Here is a 20,886-nt window from a genome sequence, read left to right as displayed (position 1 = left end):
AAACGTTTGTGGTAAGACAACTAATTGCTTATATGAATTAAAGCTAGAGCTACCAAAATGCTGTTACCTAGTCACCAGTGGCCCTTTTGAAGTTTCATTCTGATGACAGAAATGAAAAGGGCAGAGGTTCTGCATGTGTATATTTGCATGTTCGTTTATGTTTCGCAGTGGAGAGCAAAGTCAGAGTAGAAAATACTTGAGCTCAAAAACTCCACATATTGGGACTAGAGACGCAGAAAGGATTGTTCTACAAGTCTGAGGGAAGCCCTGGTTTACAGAACATTCTGAAATTTTAAAAATACATTGCGGAAGGGTATTTCCCTTTCCCATTAAAAGTAATATTGTTTTTTTGTGAGGTGGAAACTCACTGAGTTATCTGAGAGCCTGGTGGTTATTTTGGGGTTGCTAGGCAACACGAGCCAGTGTGGTATAGAGGTTAAGGAGTCAGACTAGGATCTAGGAAACCCAGATTCAAATCCCCAGGCACACCCTGAAAGCTTCCTGAGTGAGTCAGTCACAAACTTTTGGTCCCGACCTTGTCTAGTATTTGGAAGGGAAAGGCATCTCTTGCTTTAGAAACCCTACGAGGCCACCTTAAGTCATCTGTGACTTGGCGGCAAAAGGCAATCAAGCTATTACTGAGCCCTCCTAGCCTTGGTCAGATAAAAGAAAGTTTGTTTGATGGGTAGGAAAGAGAGGAAGAAGCAGGAAAAGAGACGGGTCTGTGGATTTGCATTGGGAGGGAAGATGAAACAGTGTGAGGTGGAAGATGGGAAAAAAATTATATTCCACCTCTCCATTTTGATGTAGGTTCACTGACTGTTACTATCCCATTGCCCTATAAAAAGAATGGAGCATTGCGGGTAGTTAAATATCAGTTAAAGAACAGGAAAAATCAAACAGGATCAGCAATTTATTATCTTGGCGATTACTTATATGCCCCCAATTTGATCTTTCGTTTGCAGTCCACATGGAGACCATAAAGCAAATGTAGGATTGAACCTAAAATTCAATAAAAAGAATGAGGAAGTCCCTGGATATACAAAGAAAGTTGGAAATGAGTGGATGTATTCTTCTGCAGTAGAACAACTCCTTGCTGAATATTTAGAAAGGTATTATGCTTTATTCATCCAGTGCACCGTATAAACTAATATTAAATTCATTTATTTCTGTATTTACCTTGAAAGACTTGAAGCGAGTTTCCTTGAGCCTGCATTTGTGGGGAAAGGTAGCCTAGAATTTTTAAAAATACAGAATGTAGCCAGTGAGAAATATTTTCTGGTACATCAGAGGTACTGGCAACAATAACCAACAACTGTGTGGGGTTATATCTCACTTTACCTCTTTAAAAGGTAGACTTTTACATGAGTCCTACCACTCCTGATTTTTCTCTGACTTTCCCATGATTGAGATCTATTGCAGCAAAAAAGCTTTCAATGTTTTGACCATGAAGTTAGCCCATCAGCCCTTGTTTAATAGCTTGCCTCAGCCATTTTGAGATGGTGTGCCATCCCATTTAATTATTTCTAGTGTTCAAAGAATAAAAATGATAACTAATTGTGATGGTAATTGGTTCTACTAAACTTTGTTCTCGCTGGAAAATATATTGGATTCAAAGTTTGCATTCCATTGCTGTTAGCAGCCTTCTGCTACTGGCACAAGCTGCCTTCTATGAAGAGTTTTGTATTCTGTGGATCATTCTTGTATACTGTACAATTAGCAACATTTTACCAACTGCAAATTGCATGTCGGATTCTGTACAATACTTATTTTTCATGATCAAAACAAATTATACAAATGAAAGGGAGAGTTGTCTTGGTTCTGAATTCTGAATTTTTGTCATGCTACATTTGGGATCAGCTATGCTGTAAAAATATCCCAAAATATTATAACATATTGCATTTGGGATCCCAAATCACTTTTCAATACACATTATTCTGTTCTGTTGCACCTACTCAGAGGGCAATAAATGGAGATCTTGGGAATTTGAACAGAGATGTGTGGGAAATTTACTCAAATTTATTTCTGCATTGTTAGGGTCCCAGAATTGTTCAGTTACATATCAAAAAATGGTCAAGAAGATATATTCTATGAAGATGATATTTGGCCTGGTGAAGAAGAGAATGGGTAAGAAAGTCCCTTTTAGAGCTACAGTAGATACCTAGGCAGTCTACATACAGAGTATTGTTTTGGATTTGGCAGAGAAAATCCCATATTCAACGGAAAAGTCTGCTTCAACCTCCTAGGAATGTGTGAATGATACCTATTGCTAGAACTGGTCTGCAAGTAACCACCAAATAGCTGATGCTTTTACCTGTTGCCTTACTAATCACACATGTTTGGTTTTGGGTCTCCCCCTCCTCTCAGGTCATAAGTGTTTGCACTGTTGATTGATCGATTGATTAGATTTGTATACTGCCCTCCCCCGAAGTGCTCAGGGCGGTGAACAACAGCTGCAGATCACACTATCAATAATCATCACATTAAACAACAACCATCAAAGAACATAATATCAATAAGCATGAAATAAATAAACATAGTAGTGTAACAAAACATTCTGAATTACAATAAATATAACGTTTTAAATATTCATTTCAAACATCATAATATCACAAAACAGGCATCAATAATCTTAACATAACATCATAGAATAACAACATCCACATTTCAACGTTTCAACATCATAACATCACATAACAAAGGCATTGATAATCATAACATTACAAAATAGGTTATATAAAGTAACAATGGTCGTAGTGCTAAACAAACTGAGTGGATAATGCACAGTAAGTATACTTGTAAGCTAAAGCTTTAAGAATTTCTTGATCGACATATACTAAAATTAATCAGGTTTAGCTGTTAATAAACATGTATGTGAAAGTTTTATGAAAATATTTTATTATTTGAAGTTTGGAAATATATCTTTTGTAAAGAACCAGGTAATTTTAAAATTCTGATTCTTTTAAAAAACATCAAATTGCAAATACCAAGAAATAAATGTTGAACCATGGATCATTCTCTGCATCCAATACAATTGCACATTAATTAATTATAATATATTTACTTAATTTATCCATGCCTTTCTCCCTGGAGACCCAAAGTGGCTTATATAGTTCTTCTGACCTCTATTTTGTTCTCAAAATAACCCTGTGAGGTAGGTTGAACAGAGCATATTTGACTGGCCCAAGTTGTCACAACAAGCTTGCATGATAGAGTAGAGATTCAAATCTGACTCTCCCAGTTCCTTGTTTGACATTGTAACCATTATGCAACCTTGTCTTATTATTACTGTAACCCAATACTTGTATCATCTTCTGAATCCATTATGTAGCTATAGTTATCCTATGGTTTATAGCCTAATATCCTTTCTGTTTGCAGAAGTCACTTGTGCCACCAGTGATTTCCAGCAGTTCCCTGATTCCACTTAGACACTGAGTTGTTTCCAGGGACCTACTGGCTCTTGGCAGCAGAATTTGTGGGGAGTGGAGGGGGTCAGGAAGTTCCTTTTTATGACTGACGCTCCATTTGTGAAACATTAGAATTCAGGACTATCCCACCAAATATGTTATTTGTTAACTTATTACGATATTTCTATACTACCTTTTCCCTTTTGGGCTCAGGGCAGTTTTCTTTGTGAAACATTAAGTTTCAGATGTCTCACTCTGGGGTCCAAGGCTGTGCCCCTGACGTCCCACCTAGTGGGGTCCATCTTGTGGCCTCAAATAGAGTTTTTCTCCTGAGAAAGGCTCATGTGACTGTGGCTGGGCCCTGTCTCAAGTGTCAGGCTGTCAACCTCTCTCCTCCCAGCACTCACAGCTTCTTTCTAGCCGTGGTTCACCCAGTGCTCTGCATTCGGGTTGTTGCTCCATGACCCTTGCATCCCCCTGCTTCTTTGGGCCAGGGACCTTTCTCCCTCAGTCCTTCTGTGACCCCAGCATCTTGAACCTCCATAAGATAAGAGGCGGTGCCTGCCAGGGGTGGGGGTGCAGCCAAGTCCAGCTTCCGCAGTCCCCAGACATTGCATTTCATTTTGCATCACTCTTCACTCGATGCCCCCAACCTCATAATAAATTCATAATCAGAACTGTCTTCTATCTTCCTGAATCTGAAATTATCATCCTTAACTCTTGTACGACCAGTACTTAACTGTTAGTAAACTGAAAAGCACAAATCTTCACAGGAGGTTCATGTTGATGCTCTGGAGATTTCAGATATTTCATCTTCCATTTTATCAGAAATTTTAAAATGCTCAAGTACTGTAGTGACCTGATACAGTAATGGAAAGCTGTTTTTGGCAGTGATTTTTAGCAGATAGAATCTTGCTTTGTTTGATTTTTAAAGCAGAATAATATGCTAGCATAACCAGCCTCTTCATCCTAATAACTGTCCCTAATAGGGAAAGTAGATAATTATAGTAAGCAAGTAAATAATTATTGGGATACAAATATAACTAGTTGAGGAAAACTAAATTTTATGCTTTCAACTGTCTGCAAGCTCAGCAACTGAATTTGCTGTTCGGTGGATAACTGCTGTGCAAGCTTTATTCTGACAATGTTTTTGTGTCCTAGTCATAGTCGAAATTAAATGTATTATTGCGGATATTTATTAATCTGGAATAATTCTTCATCTAGTGCCGAGAAAGTTCAAGAAATCGTTGCATGGTTAAAGGCTCATCCTGTTAGTACTCTTTCTCGTTCTTCCTGTGATTTACAAATTCTGGATGCTGCCATTGTTGAGAAGATTGAAGAAGAAATAGAAAAGTGCAAGGTATTTTTTAAAAAGGCAAAGGAACTACAAATGTTTCTTATAACAGTGCATAGTAAATAGGACTGTAAATTATTTAAAATAGATTCTGCTAGTGCTGTTAGAAATATGTACTTAGTTAACTTAAAAATAATTGTGGATTAACTTTGAATTGTAAGCTGCTTTATAACTTGGAAGAAGATATTAGTAGTTTTACCTGTTCACCAGGCCTGATCAGTTGTATGCCCATTAGTATTCCAGAGATGTTAGCATTGAGTCGAAGAAGCTATGCTTGTTTAGGAAGGTTTTTAATATGTTACAGTTTTATTACCCACCATTCCTCCAGGGAGCTTGTTATGTTCAGATGCTTATCTTATGAACTCACAACAGCCCCATGAGTTATATTTGTCTGAGAATGACTGAGAAGAAGTCTGGGCCACAGGAGCAGCAGAAAAAAGAATCAAGGTGTTGAGAAAAGGAAGTAATAATAAAGGAATCAGGAAGTAATAATGAAAGATTTACTCAGCACCTTGAGAGTAACTGGTCACTTAGTGAGCTTCGTGGTGGGGTAGGAATTTATTATTTATTTATTTAAAACATTTATTAGCTGCCTTTCTGTCTTAAGGAATTTAAGGCAGCGTACAGGGTTTGAACCACATCTATCTAGTCTTAATAGGCTGATAGTTACACTACACTTAGGACTGTGTAATAAGATTTCTGTAAGATTTGTGTTCTCAAGTAGCAGTTGATTCTACCCTCCTCCTCTACAAGTAGACTGCTGAACAGTTTGAGATCCATCATAGAGGTCAGCTATTCCAAGAATGCCTAAAACCCTATTGAATAAGAACAAATTACTGTCATGTTGTTGTAAAGTTTCTATCTGGGTTTTGATCTGCAGTTTGGAAACCAAACATGACTTTCCCTTTAGCCTGGAGAAATTAGAGACCTCAGATTTTACTTGAGATATTAGACTTGCCTAACTTCTGACATGTTCATGACAGTCCTGATGATCTTTCTTCTAATACCAGTGTTCTATTGCTTAAGGCTCCCCAGGCAAAGATGACATTAATCTATAGGCATGATTACCTGAATATGGGTGATGTTGTAAAGAAGGGAAGAGTGGGTTGTTGATTTGTGCTGAAAAGTATTATTTTTATAAGGTTATGCAGTCCTTGAATGGTTTATTCTATTAGTTTTCATCTCTTATTCCTTCAGCAAAGAAAAAGTAATAAGAAAGTGCGTGTGACTGTGAAACCCCACTTGTTATACAGAGTAAGTTTTGACTATTTGATTGATTGTAAGATATTAAAATGAGATTCTTCATGCTTTATAAAGACTTCTGGGTTGTCGTACTTCAAAGTATAATCTTAATTAAAATGTTCAGGGCTAAATTTGTCAATGATAGGTGTTACCTTATCCATAGTAACGAGGCATATTTTGATTTTACCTTCATAGCAGGTACTTCTAGCTGGTTGGGGGGGGGGTGTTTAACTGTTTAATTCTAGAAATGTTGCATGGAGAATCTTACAGATGCCATGGATAAATTTCCTTTGTGTAGACTAGCAGTAGTTTCATTAAGCACGTAGATACTTCTGATGTAATTTGTGGCACACAGTTTAGGCCAAAATACCTGTAAATAAGGAGCAGACAATCCAGTACTTGTCACATGATCATAACTCTCTAATTACTGAATTGGTGGCAAAATTCTGGGGGAAGATTTTTAAAGCAAAGATTGTCAAATTATTGTGATATTCATGTGTTTCTTTATAACACTGATAGTTGTTCAACTCACTTTTTAATTATTGTTATTTTATAGCCTTTCACAGATATGCCAATAAAGATGGATTTGATTGATTTGACATAGTGGGTTGGATCCCGATAATAAGATCCACATTCACAGGGTTCTTCTCTCCCACAGCAGCACTCCAATTTCCTCTCATTCTGCTCCTGGGGATCCCCCATCCCTAGGGATGTACTTCTGGCTGCTGGAGTAGAAAAGGGTTATGCTTCTGTGCATAGAATTTAGATGTATTTAATTGTTAGTGGCATATGTTAGTGATTTTGTTGTGAAATCTGAAAGTAGAACACGATTGGAGACTTGCTGTGATTTCATTAGTATTGATTCCTACCAGCCTTTAGAACAGCAGCATGGAACCGTACCAGACCGAGATGCAGAATATCGACTGTTTGACCGTGTTGTGAATGTGAGAGAGAGCTTTTCAGTTCCCACTGGTCTTCGTGGTACCATAATTGGAATTAAAGGAGGTAAAATTACATCTCTTATTTATGACAAACTCTCAGCTTTTAGAAGAATTTGAAAATCATTTATTGCATTAGAATCAAGGTAAAAATAATGCATTATTTAAATTGTTTATGATGTAAACTTTTGTGTACATATAAAATCTGCTAATGCTGTTAACCTGTGTGGTCTGGATGAACGACAAAGGATGACAGTTCAGCATTTGAAGAAGAGACCAGTAGTGCTAAACAAAAACTATTTCTCTTTCATTAGTGCCTCATTTCCTTCTTGCTGAATATTTGTCATTTTTGGAATAACCATTAGTATGGTAATCTTATATATAGCTTTAAGCTGTGTTATGGATAGGTTGGAAATCTGTGAGGAGTAATGAGAGAATAAATCAATAGAGAATTCCTGTTGCATCACAGTAGTGTGAGTCTGCATCACTGCATCATATTGTGCTCTTCATATTTTTTTTTCAGCTAGCAGAGAATCTGATGTGCTGTACGAAGTACTGTTTGATGAAGAGTTTCATGGAGGCTTAACAATTAGGTTTGTAGAGATAAACTTTGTTACTTTGTAGATGAGGTGGGGGAAAAAGGAAAAAGCTTGAAAAAATCTAATGCACATAGAACACATCGACAAAAACAGCCAAATGACTTGAAACAAACGCACTCATAAAATATAGACAATATGTAAACACAGTTTAATTATTTGTTTGTGTATTTGTTTCAAACTATTATCTTGTCATACTTTTTATATTAGAATTCATGATGTTTCTTGAATTCTTTTTTGGTTTTCTGGTGTTTAGTTTGGTTTGCCCTTTGGTTGGTAGTAAGACCCCCCTCACCCTCCCTTTTTCCTGGTTATTTTATAGATGAAGAGGAACAGTAAGTAAAAAGCATGAGACCACCCAGTGGTCTTCATAAAAGAGGGATCTGAACCCAGGTTTCCTAGGTTAGAGTTCTACATCCATTGCTAGTTTCACCTTACCTTCCATTTGTAGCATTAAAAGGGGTTTTGGAATTATATTTCAAAAATCTGCTACCCACATTTGACCTGACCACTTAATAATTGTGGGCAATCAGCCTAACAGAAAAACTTTATTAGCCTTTTGCTCTTCCTTTAGGTGCTCACCTGCCAGAGGGTACCGTATGCCAGCCAGTGCCTTAATAAATCTTTCCCATGGCCATCGATCTGAAACAGGAAACCAGAAGCTAACAGCCATAGTCAAACCCCAGCCAGCTGTGAGTCCCTACAGCTCATGTTCAGCTGAATCGTTTTCTGTGTCTTCACAAAAAGCACATCTAGGAGGCCTCAACCATTCCCCTTGTTCCCTCTTTGTTCCAACTCGAGTAAGTCCACATTTTGTTCTTCAGATTAAATTACAGAAGCGAGCTGTTGCACAAACTAGGCTTCAGTGGCTGCTAGCTAAATGTTTTGGTTTTAGTGGTAAACTTTAGACAAAGTTTTCTGATTACAGAATTAGTATCTAGGTCAGATGCATCCAGCTTTGCACTCGGTAGCAACTAGAATGATCATAACTCTGTTGATCTTAAGGTGGCATTTGAGTCTCTTTCATGACCCATATTATGAGCCAAATTGGAAGCATCTTCAATCAATAAGAGGCTTTTCCCCCTCATCCAAGGCCTTTATGGACAGATAGCATTAAGAATTAGGTGCAGCAGAAAAGAGACTCTCACAGACACGATTAACATCTACAAAGGAGTCTGACAGGGTTGTCTCTTAGCTCCCATGCTTTTTATTATAACAACCTCGTCAGCTACCCTAATACAACTCTTGCACTGGAACATTTTGGTTTTATTAAATGCTGATGGTGTAGTTAAAATATTGAGAACACCTCTTGGTATGGAAACAGCTCTTGCCAAATTAGCTGAGTATTTTGATAATGAACATCTTACAATTAATTATAATAAAACCAGGGTTATGTTTTTGGCAAATGCCGAAGAATCAGGACCTGGCATATAAAAGGGCAGAGGCCAAAACAAGTAAATAGTTTTAGGTATCCAGGAGTAATACCTCAGGCCTCTGTTTCGAAGGTGGAATTGCAAAATATGCAGCAAATTTAGGGGAGAGATCTAGCCACAATATAATCAGATTCATACAACGAGGACCTATTTTGTACTAGCTGCCCTCAGACTGTTTCAGGCTAAAACAGAAACTCCAATGCTATTTTGGACACATCTCAGTCCACCTGCTTCTTGTTTTGTACCATTATTGCTGGTTCAGTCAATGTTCTTTAGAGCAGTTCTTCAAGTTCCTGAATGTGTGCCTAATTGGTTGGTGGGGTTAGAAACGGGTATGCTGATCGTCAAAACAAGAATTGGACTTGCATCCATTTTGCTATGGTTAAATATACATTTTGACCCAAATGGTCTGCTGATTCTTTGTGACAACTTCAAATCTAAATGGCACAGTACCATTGAAAGTAGATCAGAAAGTCTTGGTTTCTCCCTCCAAGCTTTGGGTGACATAGGCAGAGACCAAGCAAAGCAAATGATAAGGCTGATGATCAAAGATTGGACTTTTGAGATCACCTGTGTTCATTGTACCTTCTAGTTCTGTGTTCTTGCTCTGCCAGCCTGCTTTTACTTTCTGGCGGGGGGCGTGGGTTGGGGGTGGGGAGAGCCATAGGAGGGCATTCGTCTTAGCGAGTTGCTATGCCTTATCCTCCACCAGGGGCATAACGAGGCAGCCCTGGGCAAACTGTAGCCCTGGGCAAAACCTGAGTTGGATGCCCCCCCCCACCCCCATGGGCGGCCACTCCACCACTAACGTTCCATTTTTTTTTGGCACTTCAGGATATTATACTGTAGGGGGTGCATTTTTAGACATATCAGCATCAAGTCTCAAGATATCAATAGGTGATTGTCCTTATGTTACTCCCCTTGTTTGGTGAGGTTTATTCAATGAGTTCAAAGTTATGGGATTCCTCAAAGGGGGTGTTTCATCCCTCATTGTGCTTCCAAATGGGAGCCAATAGGAGATGGGGGCCATAGCCTTGAGGGTCCATAACTTTACCCCCCCGAACCAAACTGCACTGAACCTTGGTATCATCAGGGCAGTTCTCCTGATGAGACCCTGAAAGTTTTGAGACTGTGCATTCAGAAATGTGTTCTCAGTTGCAACCCCCATTGACAGCAATACAGAAAACTAAATGCAGAACAAAGATTCTCGGGCAAATTTCTAGGATGTTCCTGAAGGGGGCGCATTTTTGGATGTATTGGTTAATAATTGTGGTATCATTTGGAAACTGTCCTGATGGGGATAATTTCATGTTTTGTGCAGTTTGAATGAACGGTCCAAAGTTATGGACCCTCAAAGGGGGTACCCCATCCCACATTCTTTGCTAAGGAGAAGGGGGATACCCTTTTGAGGGTCCATAACTTTGGACTCCCTAAACCAAACTGCACCAAACATTGGGCGTGCCATCATGACAGTCTCCAGATGATACCCTGAAATTTTGGTGATGATACGTCCAAGAATGCCCCCCCTGCAAGAATATCCCCAAATTTGCCCAAGAATCTTTGTTCTGCATTGAGTTTTCTGTATTGCTGTCAATGGGGGTTGCAGGCTGGGGGGGGCACATTTCTGAAGGCACAGTCTCAAAACTTTCAGGGTCTCATCAGGAGACTGCCCTAATGATAGCCTCAAGCTTGGTGCAGTAGCATTCAGGGATTAAAGTTATGGACCCTCAAAACTGTAGCCCCCATCTCCTATTAGCTCCCATTGGAAACAATGGGGGATAGGGACACCCCCTTTGAGAGTCCATAACTTTGGACTCCCTGGACCAAACCCCACCAAACCTGGGGGATAGCATAAGAACAGTCTCCTGATGATATGCTGAAATTTTGGTGCCGCTAGCCTAAAAAATGCGCCCCCTGCAGGCGAAAAATGGAAAACCATTAAAAATACCCAAAAACGAACCCAGCATTTTGATGCCCCCCACAAGGTGATGCCCTGGGCAGCTGCCCACCTTGCCCAATGGGCATTACGCCAGTGTCCTCCACCATGCTGGAGTGTGCCCATGTAAGTCAGGGTAATTAGAAACCCATTAGCGCGTCTTTTTCAGGTGCCCCTTTTATAATGTAGACCAATCTAAGATTATTGCCTCTCTGCTGAACAAACTTTTTGGAGGCTCAGAAGAAAATGAGATTAAAATGTTGTTCTCTGGTGAAAATGCTCATCTCCCCAGTCAGGTTGCTAAGTATTGCGCAATAAAGTATCAAGTACAGCATATTTGTATCGTGCCGCAGGATTAAGTGGGACTTAAATATTTTTATAATATAATTTTAAAGTACCTTTTAAATTATTAAGAATTTAAATTATTAAGAATAATTTAAATTAAGAATAATTTAAATGTTTAAATTTGCATTTTAAGTTTTAATTTGTGTATTGCATCATCTGCTATTTAATCCTTGGTTTGTATTGAATATTTTAGGATTGAGGTGAATTTTATGAATGTATAAGCCGGGTGCTTGGGAAAATGGAGGGCAGTATTTTGACAAGTGTTTTGGGGACATTCTTCTAGTGCAGGGGAATCGCATTCTTCCAGATTAGTCCATATCTCTATCAGTTTCTACCAGCATGGGCTAATTGGCCATGCCGACAGAGGCTGATGGGTACCCCCATCCCCCATTGTTTCCAATGGGAGCTAATAGAAGATGGGGGTACACCTTTGAGGGTCCATAACATTGGACCCCCTGAACCAAACTTCACCAAACCTGGGTGGTATCATTAGGAGAGTCTCCTAAAGATACCCTAAAAGTTTGGTGCTGCTAGCTTAACAACTGCACCCCTGACAGCAGGCATCCCCCAAATTTCCCCAGATTCTCCTTTTAAATCCCCCCCTTTGGAATGGATTGAAAGGGAGAATCTGAGGTTCCCAGTTTAAACATTGAAAGGGATGCTGTTTCAGGGCGGGGGAGAATCAACCCAAAAATAGCATCACTTTCAATGTTGTTTAAACTGGGAATCTCATATTCCCCCTTTAAGGTGGATTTAAAAGGAGAATCTGGGCTCCCTAGTTTAAACAAGTGATGCTGGATTCCACCCCCAAACAGCATTATTTTCAATGGTGTTTAAACTAGGGAGCCCAAATTTAAATTATGCAGTTATTCCAAATAAAGGGGAAGGGAGTCAACACATGCACATGAAGAAGTCAATCTTTCTTTCTTATACATTTAAGAACCTAGGCAGGTTCTAACACTATACCAAGATATCGCTTTTGAGGGATGATTTTGTCTTTATTCTAAAATAACTAACATATATATTGGAGAGAAGAAAAGCCATTTTGAACACTGAGACTTGGGAAGAAGGGCCCAAGAAACAAAGCTCATCCACTGAGATCCAAAGAGATATTTCCTAACTCAGATTAGATTGATATATTCAAGGACTGGATTTTCTCTGGAACAAACAGGTGTGGAGTCACTCTCTTTGGCAGCATTATGTTAATTGGGAAATGTCTTGCTAGTATTGGAAACAGGTAGGTCATTAATCCATCTTAAGCAATACTAGACAGGAGCAACAAAACAAATACACCCATTTAATTAAGCAAACATTTTAAAGGGGGAGGGACATCCCTTTTTAGTCCTTTAACTGAAAGATCACAGGATTCATTTAAATATGCTAAACTGTTTAAGCAATGCATCATCAAAAGTAACGTCACAGGCATACTTACATATTCTATTACCCCATAACCTTTTCTCTCACTTTAGCCTGCCTACAATTTAATAAATGTAGATGTTATGGAATACAAGTGATGACTTGAATTTGACCAGAGGAAGGAAAGGCCTGGAAGAGGAAACCTGGGGTTCTTTCCATGTTCTTTGTCTTACACCATCTTTGTGAGTTCAGGTAATCACAACATGAAAGCCAGAGATGGCCAGTGACCATATAAGGAGTTCTGAGAATGTACCATCGAGCCCTCACAGAGACTCTTCACACAGCAGCTATACGGTACCAGTGAGCTCCAGAAGCCCCTTGAGTTGGATGATGAAATTCCCCCTTCAGTCACCACAATGTCTCCAATGTGGGCCAAGGACTAACCTCTCTGTGTATGTATTTGCTACTTAGGATACTCCCCAGCAGTGTGATGAAAGTACACACTTACAAACCACATCCTGGGCTTGATCTGAGTTTTGGGACAGATATATATATCACAGAGTGGCAAATAAATTATTTTACCACTATCAGTGACTTCATGAAGGAGGCAGTAAATATTGTAAAACAGAATTTTCTCAAGTGAGTTGATGGCAAACATATAAGGGGTTCTTATTCCTGCAGGACTACTGGTATGAACATATACATACTTCATTAAGGAGCCATAACCTCCTGCCTTTAACCCTAACTGCACTGAAATCTTGTCGTTTACAGCTGCCATTTCCATTTAGTTACAATTTATACAGTATTTGTGACTTCATATGCTATCCAAGGAGTTCTAAGTAAGACCTGAGGAGAGATAAGGTAATGTGTTCAAGAACAGTGAAATACATATTTTACGCCTATAACTTTATTAGCTGTAAATAACTGATTACAGTAGTTTTGAGTTTAATGTCTGGGGGGCATATATCTACTCAATAACTGACCATTATTGGACAACTCAGTTAATTGTGTACTTTTTGACCTAACATATAGTGAGCCATACTTCATAGTTGATGACATCTGTATTTACAAAACGCAGCTGCAGATGTCTGTCGTAAGAAGTGTACTTACCGGTTCCATGTAAGGAAAGTTGCACGGTGTGTCGCAAATCCCATTGAAGAAATCTGACTCATTTTAATTCCTGCAGCTAGAAGATAAAAAAAGGAACAATAAGCAGTGAGCGTCACAGAACTTATGTAATACCACAAACTGTTCATTCATTCTTAGTCACACAGAATTGAATGCATGTTAGTTCAGGAGAGATATTTTAGCAGAATGGTGCCAGCTGGAAAAGAGTTCTCTACCTTTCCCCACTCAGTTCACTGCCACCAAAGGTTTCTTTACATTTAAAAAGCAAAGCTTCACAATGAGTAGTTTGCCTATAAATGTGCTTAGGATTGTAGTCTTGGGAGTATTTTAGAAGACATAAAGTGAGAATTGAGGAAACTCAACTACCAGTAGTTAAGCATAAATCACACAAAAGGTTTATTTGTATGATAGACACATCGCTATGCAAAATCCTAATAGGTTTCTAGTTATTTTACTGACTGAAGATTCCAGATAACTTGTTGAAGTAGAAGAAGAGAAGAGTTTGGATTTATATCCCACCTTTCTTTCCTGTAAGGAGACTCAAAGTGGCTTACAAGCTCCTTTCCCTTCCTTTCCCAACTGCAACAACAAATTGCTATCACTAGAATTTGATAACATGTCCAATGGGAAAAAGCACCTTGATGAGTTCTCCTTCTATTCACCTGATACAACAACATACTTTTTACATACAGGCTGACATAAGCATGTTCTATACAGCATTCTGTGTCTAGCATAAAAGGTCACAATTATTTCGTATCAAGGGTTAAGAAGCACTTCCACTGCCCTAAGAAGTAGAGAGCTGAGTATTGTCCCCCTTTCTCTTCTCATAGCAATTAACAATGTAACACAACCTTTAGTTAACATGAATTCCTCAACCTCAGGCACCCCCCCTTTTTGGGATTCACAACAGGAAGAGGGCTGAATAAAAGGAAAGGTACAAAAATGTGCCTCAGTCAGTACCTTCTGCATAAGGTGCTAGAGTTTAGTTATATGGTTACCTTGAACTGCCTCTTTTACCACATCGACAAACTGTGTCCACAGGCCTTCAGGGTCCAGTTCAACCCATCCAGGCTGAGGATGAAGTACTTCAACCTAATCAACAGAAACCACATGCTCATCAAATAGGTCAAAACAAAACAAGAGTTACTGCCATGCCAGCCTTACAGTCAATGTCATTTCCCATATTACAAAATGCCTACTGTATTTATCACATATTGAGAAGTAACACTGGGTGAATCCCCTCGGTCAAAATATCCCAGGATACTCACCCTAAAAATCCCGGTTTGGGCAAGGACTCCCCACTGCTTTCATGCCTAACTCGACTCTGTCCTGGTCCTGGAACCAGGGGGAACCCGGTTTATTTTCCCAGTGGGGATTCACCCATTATCTAGTTAATAAGAAACTCATGTGCAGTCATTACCCCACAGGATGCTGGTACATGTAAGGTTTTGACCTGCTTTTCTCCACTGAATATGGTTGCTTAAAAGTTGCTTAAAATAAGGGGAAAACTATAACCAAAGAGCAGGCTTACCCTTCATCAACAAACTAATCCAAAGGGTAAAGGAATCAAACAGGTGGTAAAAGCTCTTCCCTAGAACTTACAACAAAGTTTACCTGTTAGCCTTTTGGCTAAAGAGAAAAAGTGCTTCCTGTATCAGATAATCTTACCTCTCATATTTTTTAAACACTTAAGGGGGGGAGGGGGTTGAAACTACATTGGATGCAGCATGACCCCTACACCACTATCACTGTCACCAGTGCCTCACAAAGAGGAACAGATGCCAGCGTAGGGGCACTCAGGCTGGTGCAGGGGAGTCATGTAGCTTCGTGGCAGCAGAACCCTGTTAACATGTCCTACTGTCCGTAGATATTGGTGTAATTAGGGATTGGGAGCAAATGGGCCCACTAGAGTTACATGGTGGGGTTCCCCAGGTCTCCAGAGGGCTGCAGGACTACATCCCATCAGCCCCTGACAGCATGGCCAATTGGCTGATGGGAATTGTAGTCCATAACATCTGGAGTGCCAAAGATTCACCACCACTGCACTAGAGGGTCCTGGGTCCAGTCTGGACCCTGACTGTATGGATATGTTTACCTCTATGAGGAGCCTGTACAAGCAGTTGTCACAATTTATGCCATTTCACAAGTAGAATGGGTTCATGCAACTTGTGAGTCCATAGACTCCCAGGAGCTGGCCTGTGAGCAATCCTATGAGATTGCTGGCACTGTGAATTGGCCTCGTAGCATGTAAATGCTTACAATAAGTGATAACTACTAAGCTTTTGCCTTGACACATCTGAATTCTCCCACAGAAGGAAGAGTTAAATTCTAGCAAGCTATGCAGACAACATTACACTGTGTTCTCAATATCAACTTTGGCAACTGAAAGAACGAGAAAAACCTTTTCTTAGAGAAACTCAAATCCCAAATAAAGTTGCAGGCCACATAAAGTTTGGGATCAGATTCGTGTGAAATATGATATTGCTTTGGTACAAATTAGAGACTTCTGCTTGGGGAAGAAATTATTTGAATCAACAACACATTCCACTGAATCTTGATAATTCTTCTTGGGTTGTACTAAATAACAGAATAACAGAAAAGTATAAATAGATGGGCAGTGCAATTCTGAGAGGAGGTAGATGCCCCACAGCCAAGGAGGGGTCAACCACATGCAGCTGCACCTCTTCCTAAGAATTTTGCTATGCTGTGGCCCAGTGATGCTCCTCTTTCCTCTGTGGCCGATGCAGCACAATAGGCTGGCAATCTGGGTTGTTCCCAGGCTGAACGGGCTCAGGAAGCCAACTAATGTCAGCCCCGCCCCTGGGAGGAAGAGGAAGAAGAAGAGGAGTTTGGATTTATATCCCCCCTTTCTCTCCTGTAAGGAGGCTCAAAGGGGTTCACAAGCTCCTTTCTCTTCCCCTCACAACAAACACCCTGTGAGGTAGGTGGGCCTGTGAGAGCTCTGAAGAACTGTGACTAGCCAGTCACCCAGCTGGCATGTGTTGGAGTGCACAAGCTAATCTGGTTCATCAAGTAAGCTTCCACAGCTCAAGTGGCAGAGCTGGGGATCAAATCCAGTTCTCCAGATTAGAGTGCACCTGCCCTTAACCACTGCAGCATGCTGACTCTGGGAACATCCCCTTTGGCACCAGCATGGTCTCCTGCATCAGAGGTGTGTTGCTGACACATCTGCCCCTAGCACTGGCTTAAGGGCCCAGCACTGGCACAAATGGCATTTATGTTGGTGTTGGGATCATGCTGCCTTCTGAGTTCTTTTGCCCCCCTCTTTCTTGATTACACTGTAAATCTGGCGTTATGATCTCCCAATGCTTAAAAAAAAACACTTCAAAAGAGCATTCGAAAACTGTTACTAGCCAGCGGTAGAAACAACTACAAAAGCAATTTAGATACATAAATTACCACAGTTCTAATAACAACACTGGAAGCTATTTAGATCAGGAAAGTGATATGGAAATAGCAAGTGGAACTTGCCTGGGGTCTTGCAATGTTCAGAAGAAAATGGAGATATAAATATTTCAAGTAAAACAATATATACATTCATATATAACTAGATTAATTCCTTTTGGATTAAAATATTTGTTTTAACTGTCATTAGTTTGCTTTTAGGTTAAAACTTTTTTGTAAAGAATGTAAAACTGGATTTGGTATTTGGTCCGAAGGCACTGTGGTGACACTATGTTTTTTAAAAGTTCAGATTGTTAGCTTCATTGTACAGTATTGTAAACTTTAATTACAGGGAAGCTAATCTCGAAATATTTGAAATCAAAGCAGTTTGCAGCTAAGATCAGAGGCTGGTCAGCTTGCCCAGGTGCCTCTCCATCCAACTACAGCTTAGTTTCAAAAACTGCACAACATAGCATAGGTTATAGAAAGCTGGCCTAATTTATAATCCGAACTAATATGCTGACCAGGGTGTAAATTTGGATTTACGTACTTTACTAGAAGCTAAAATGACTAAACTGAAGCTACTGTATTTAATTGGTCACAGGAAAAGACAATAATGCTAGGAAATGTTGAAGACAGTAGGAAAACAGGGAGGCCCAACATATGATGGACTGACTCAATGAAGGAAGCCACAGCCCTCAGTTTGCATGACCTTAGCAAGGCTGTTAACTTCTGGAAGTAACTGATGGCATGTAGAGCACAACAGCCCCTCTGTTCTTGTCACCCTCTTTCCCAAGGTGTAAAATCAAAGTCTTTGGGGAAGGCCAAGCCTAACAGATGAGGGGGCATGTCTACTCACAGCCTTTGGCAAAGCCAAGCATAACGCAGCTCTCAGTTTTAAAGCTGGGGAGGAGGGAGTAGAGGTCTGTCATCTTTCCCTCCACCCCATTTGACTCCAGGCTGCTCTAGCGCTTGGAGTGCCTCAGCAGAGCACAAGGAAGGGGAGCTTACCTACACAGTTAATGATCACCAGCTCTCAAAACTCTTCTTCCTCCATGATTATTTAGAGTGCACTCTAAGCCCTCCCCCCAAACCTCCCACGCATCTTGCAGGCCCCAAACCTATCTCAGCCAGTGTCAATGTTTGGTCCTTGAAAGAAGGGGACAAAAAGACAAGGAATTTGAAGGTCCTGTAGGTGGAAGAGCATAGGGGACCTGGGCGGGAGGGAGATTAGCCACGCCAAGGAAGGTTACCTGGGGGCCTCTGTCTTCCCCTGCATAGAACTTGTTCAACTTGACATCTTTGAACATCTCCTCATAAAACTTTACCTCCACCTTCTTTTCCCTTACTCAACTTTTGCCTTACAAAGGGCTATGCCTCCACTCTGAGGCCACAGGTATCCCTCTCCCCTCCCACCTCCTAGCACCAAACTAACAGAGGAATAGAGTGTCTGTGCCAGAAGAGTCATGCTGTAGGCCAGGGCAACTGAGTCTCCTTGCAACAGCCTAATGGGGAGGAGGCATTTTGCGCTGCAGAAGGCGCCATCGCTGCTGGGCAACTGAGTCTCCCCTACCTCTTACCGGTAGCAGCAGCTTAAAAACGTCAACTGGCCGCTAGTGTTGCAGAACGAGCCACCCCTTTTAGGTAACTGCACCTCCAGCTGCTGCCCCTGTCACTGCCCCTCGAGGGGACACCTGCCACCCTTCCCGATCCGGCCCCTGGAAAGAAGAGTTTCCCCAAACAGAACCAACACAGGATTCTTTTCAAAAGCAGGGCAAAAAAACCACTGGAGATCAGCTTTATTAGACATTGTTCCGCGGGCTCCGAAAGAAACACGACACCACCTCCACCCGGTAAATCAATATAGGTCCGCTTCTTTGCTCACCTGCTTGGTACTGGAGCCTTTGATCGCGGCCGTTTTATCGTAAACATGGCACCGTACGACGGTGCTTCCCACGTCTACACCGAGAACGTACTTAGCCGGGGCAGCCGCGGCGGAGGGGGCAGCCGCATCTCCCTCGAGCGCTCCAGCGGCGTTCAGCCTCATGCCCATCGCCGCCCCTCGTGCGCCCCCTTCCCCACAGCTTGCCTCGAGCCTCCTCGCCTCCAGCCAAATGGACAGCCAGCCCGCGCGCCCCAGCCCCAGCCCCCGCCCCCGCCCCCGAGGCCGGTCAATGAGCCGCTCCGATTCCCGCCACCAGGGGCGAAACTGCAACGCGGAGGGGTGGAAAAGGTGTCTTGCCAAATATATCGACGTCGTCAGACGGAGGCCGGACTCGGCGCGCACAGCGCCAGGGGGTGTTGCCAGCCAGAAAGCCAATAGAGAAGGCTAGTGGCCTTCGGCGGACTGAATCGCCCGGGGAGGAGGAGGAGGAGGAGGGGGGGGGAGGGCTATTGGGGAACACAACAATGTGCTGCCTGTGCAGCCCTTTCGAAACTGCCCGGGAGAGGAAACAAAACAAGCGCTATTTTTCGCTTCTCTTTGGAGCGCCTGATCCTGAAGGGCCGCTCTGTGTTTATTAGGCACCATTTGGAACCGGGCGGGCACACCTAGTAACCGTCTCCGCACCCGCCCGCCCTCTTAATCCTTGAGCAGGGGGGTCACCCAGTTTTTTTTTTTACAGTTTTGTGTCAGAATTCACAGCAAGAGCTGAACAAAATGCCCATTCACATAAATTAAAATGTGCAACCTAATAATACTGAGTGGTGGGAAGTGCTGTCGAGTCACGGCGGACTTATGGCGACCCTGTAGGATTTTCAAGGCAAGAGACCAACAGAGGTGGTAGCAGCTGTGGAATTTGTTGGTGTTCTTCCATTAGCGTACTAATTAGGGCTGACGCGGATTAGCTGTCACGTGCTGATCAAGCTAATCAAGCTGGTGTAGGCTATCTAGGTCAGGAAAACCTTACTGACACTTTCATAATCCAGTTTCTGCAGGCCAACAACACTATCTGTTGCTACTTCTTTACTAGGAAGTGGGGCATATGAGATTTTACAACGTTAGATTGTTTTAAGGCATTGGCAACTATGTATGTATGTATAGTTCACACTTGGATTTCTCCAGTTCACTTCAATCATTTCCCCTTCTGCCAAGCATCTTCAAGAAGCCCTATAGTCCCATTAAAAAAAAAAACTTTGCCTGCCATTTTTTCACATACTGGCTATTCTACCCTCCCACCTACTTCCTCCGATATACTTTTAGGCTAAATATGTTTATTTTAAAAGAACCATATTTGGTTCTGTATTAAGCCAAATTTGCTTTGGAGTCAAAGACTGTCCACTGTCCCAAAGAGCCCTCAATTGAATAAATACCCTTGAATCAGAGATGGGATCCAGCAGGTTCTCACAGGTTCCCGAGAGTAGGTTACTAATTATTTGTGTGTGCCGAGAGGGGGTTACTAATTGGTGATTTTGCCACGTGATTTTTGCCTTAGTTACGCCCCTCCTCTGCTCCTCAGCAGTAGCGCACAGAACTTGAAGCAGTCTAGCAGGAGGTGCACCGGCGTGCGTGGCAGCCTGCGCCTGCGTGCATTCGTTTCCCCCCCAAGGACCAGCACAGTGGCTGCGTCCTTGCCACAGCCCCGCCCAGGAATGTCCCGCCCCCAGAATGCCTGGCCACGCCCCTGTCATGCCCCACCCAGCCCCATTGGCACTACACCACTGTTTAAATCCCACCACCATGGGAACCTGTTACTAAAATTTTTGGATCCCACCACTGCCTTGAATCACTTAAGATGACAGATAAC

General features: G+C 41.5%; 2 protein-coding genes across 2 annotated transcripts; one reads left to right on the top strand and one right to left on the bottom strand.

Annotated features, from left to right (window-relative positions):
* The first annotated feature begins 17 nt into the window (after positions 1–17).
* On the top strand, positions 18–13,050 carry LOC125438477 (5'-3' exoribonuclease 1-like). The gene is made up of 8 exons (XM_048506915.1): positions 18–1,112; positions 2,038–2,127; positions 4,632–4,767; positions 5,959–6,015; positions 6,876–7,008; positions 7,465–7,534; positions 8,112–8,337; positions 12,937–13,050. The coding sequence occupies exons 1-8, from the start codon at positions 1,066–1,068 to the stop codon at positions 13,048–13,050; spliced, it is 873 nt and encodes a 290-aa protein (XP_048362872.1). The 5' UTR covers positions 18–1,065.
* A 609-nt stretch (positions 13,051–13,659) lies between these two features.
* On the bottom strand, positions 13,660–19,378 carry LOC125437701 (putative glycerol kinase 5). Its single transcript, XM_048505550.1, has 3 exons — positions 19,026–19,378; positions 14,734–14,827; positions 13,660–13,793 (listed from the first exon to the last, which is right to left on the bottom strand). Exons 1-3 carry the CDS (start codon positions 19,191–19,193, stop codon positions 13,714–13,716), a joined length of 342 nt encoding a protein of 113 aa, XP_048361507.1. The 5' UTR covers positions 19,194–19,378; the 3' UTR covers positions 13,660–13,713.
* Positions 19,379–20,886: the final 1,508 nt, after the last annotated feature.

The sequence above is a fragment of the Sphaerodactylus townsendi genome, linkage group LG08 (assembly GCF_021028975.2).
Source record: "Sphaerodactylus townsendi isolate TG3544 linkage group LG08, MPM_Stown_v2.3, whole genome shotgun sequence".
Taxonomy (NCBI): domain Eukaryota; kingdom Metazoa; phylum Chordata; class Lepidosauria; order Squamata; family Sphaerodactylidae; genus Sphaerodactylus; species Sphaerodactylus townsendi.
This window is presented reverse-complemented; position numbering and strand designations above follow the sequence as displayed.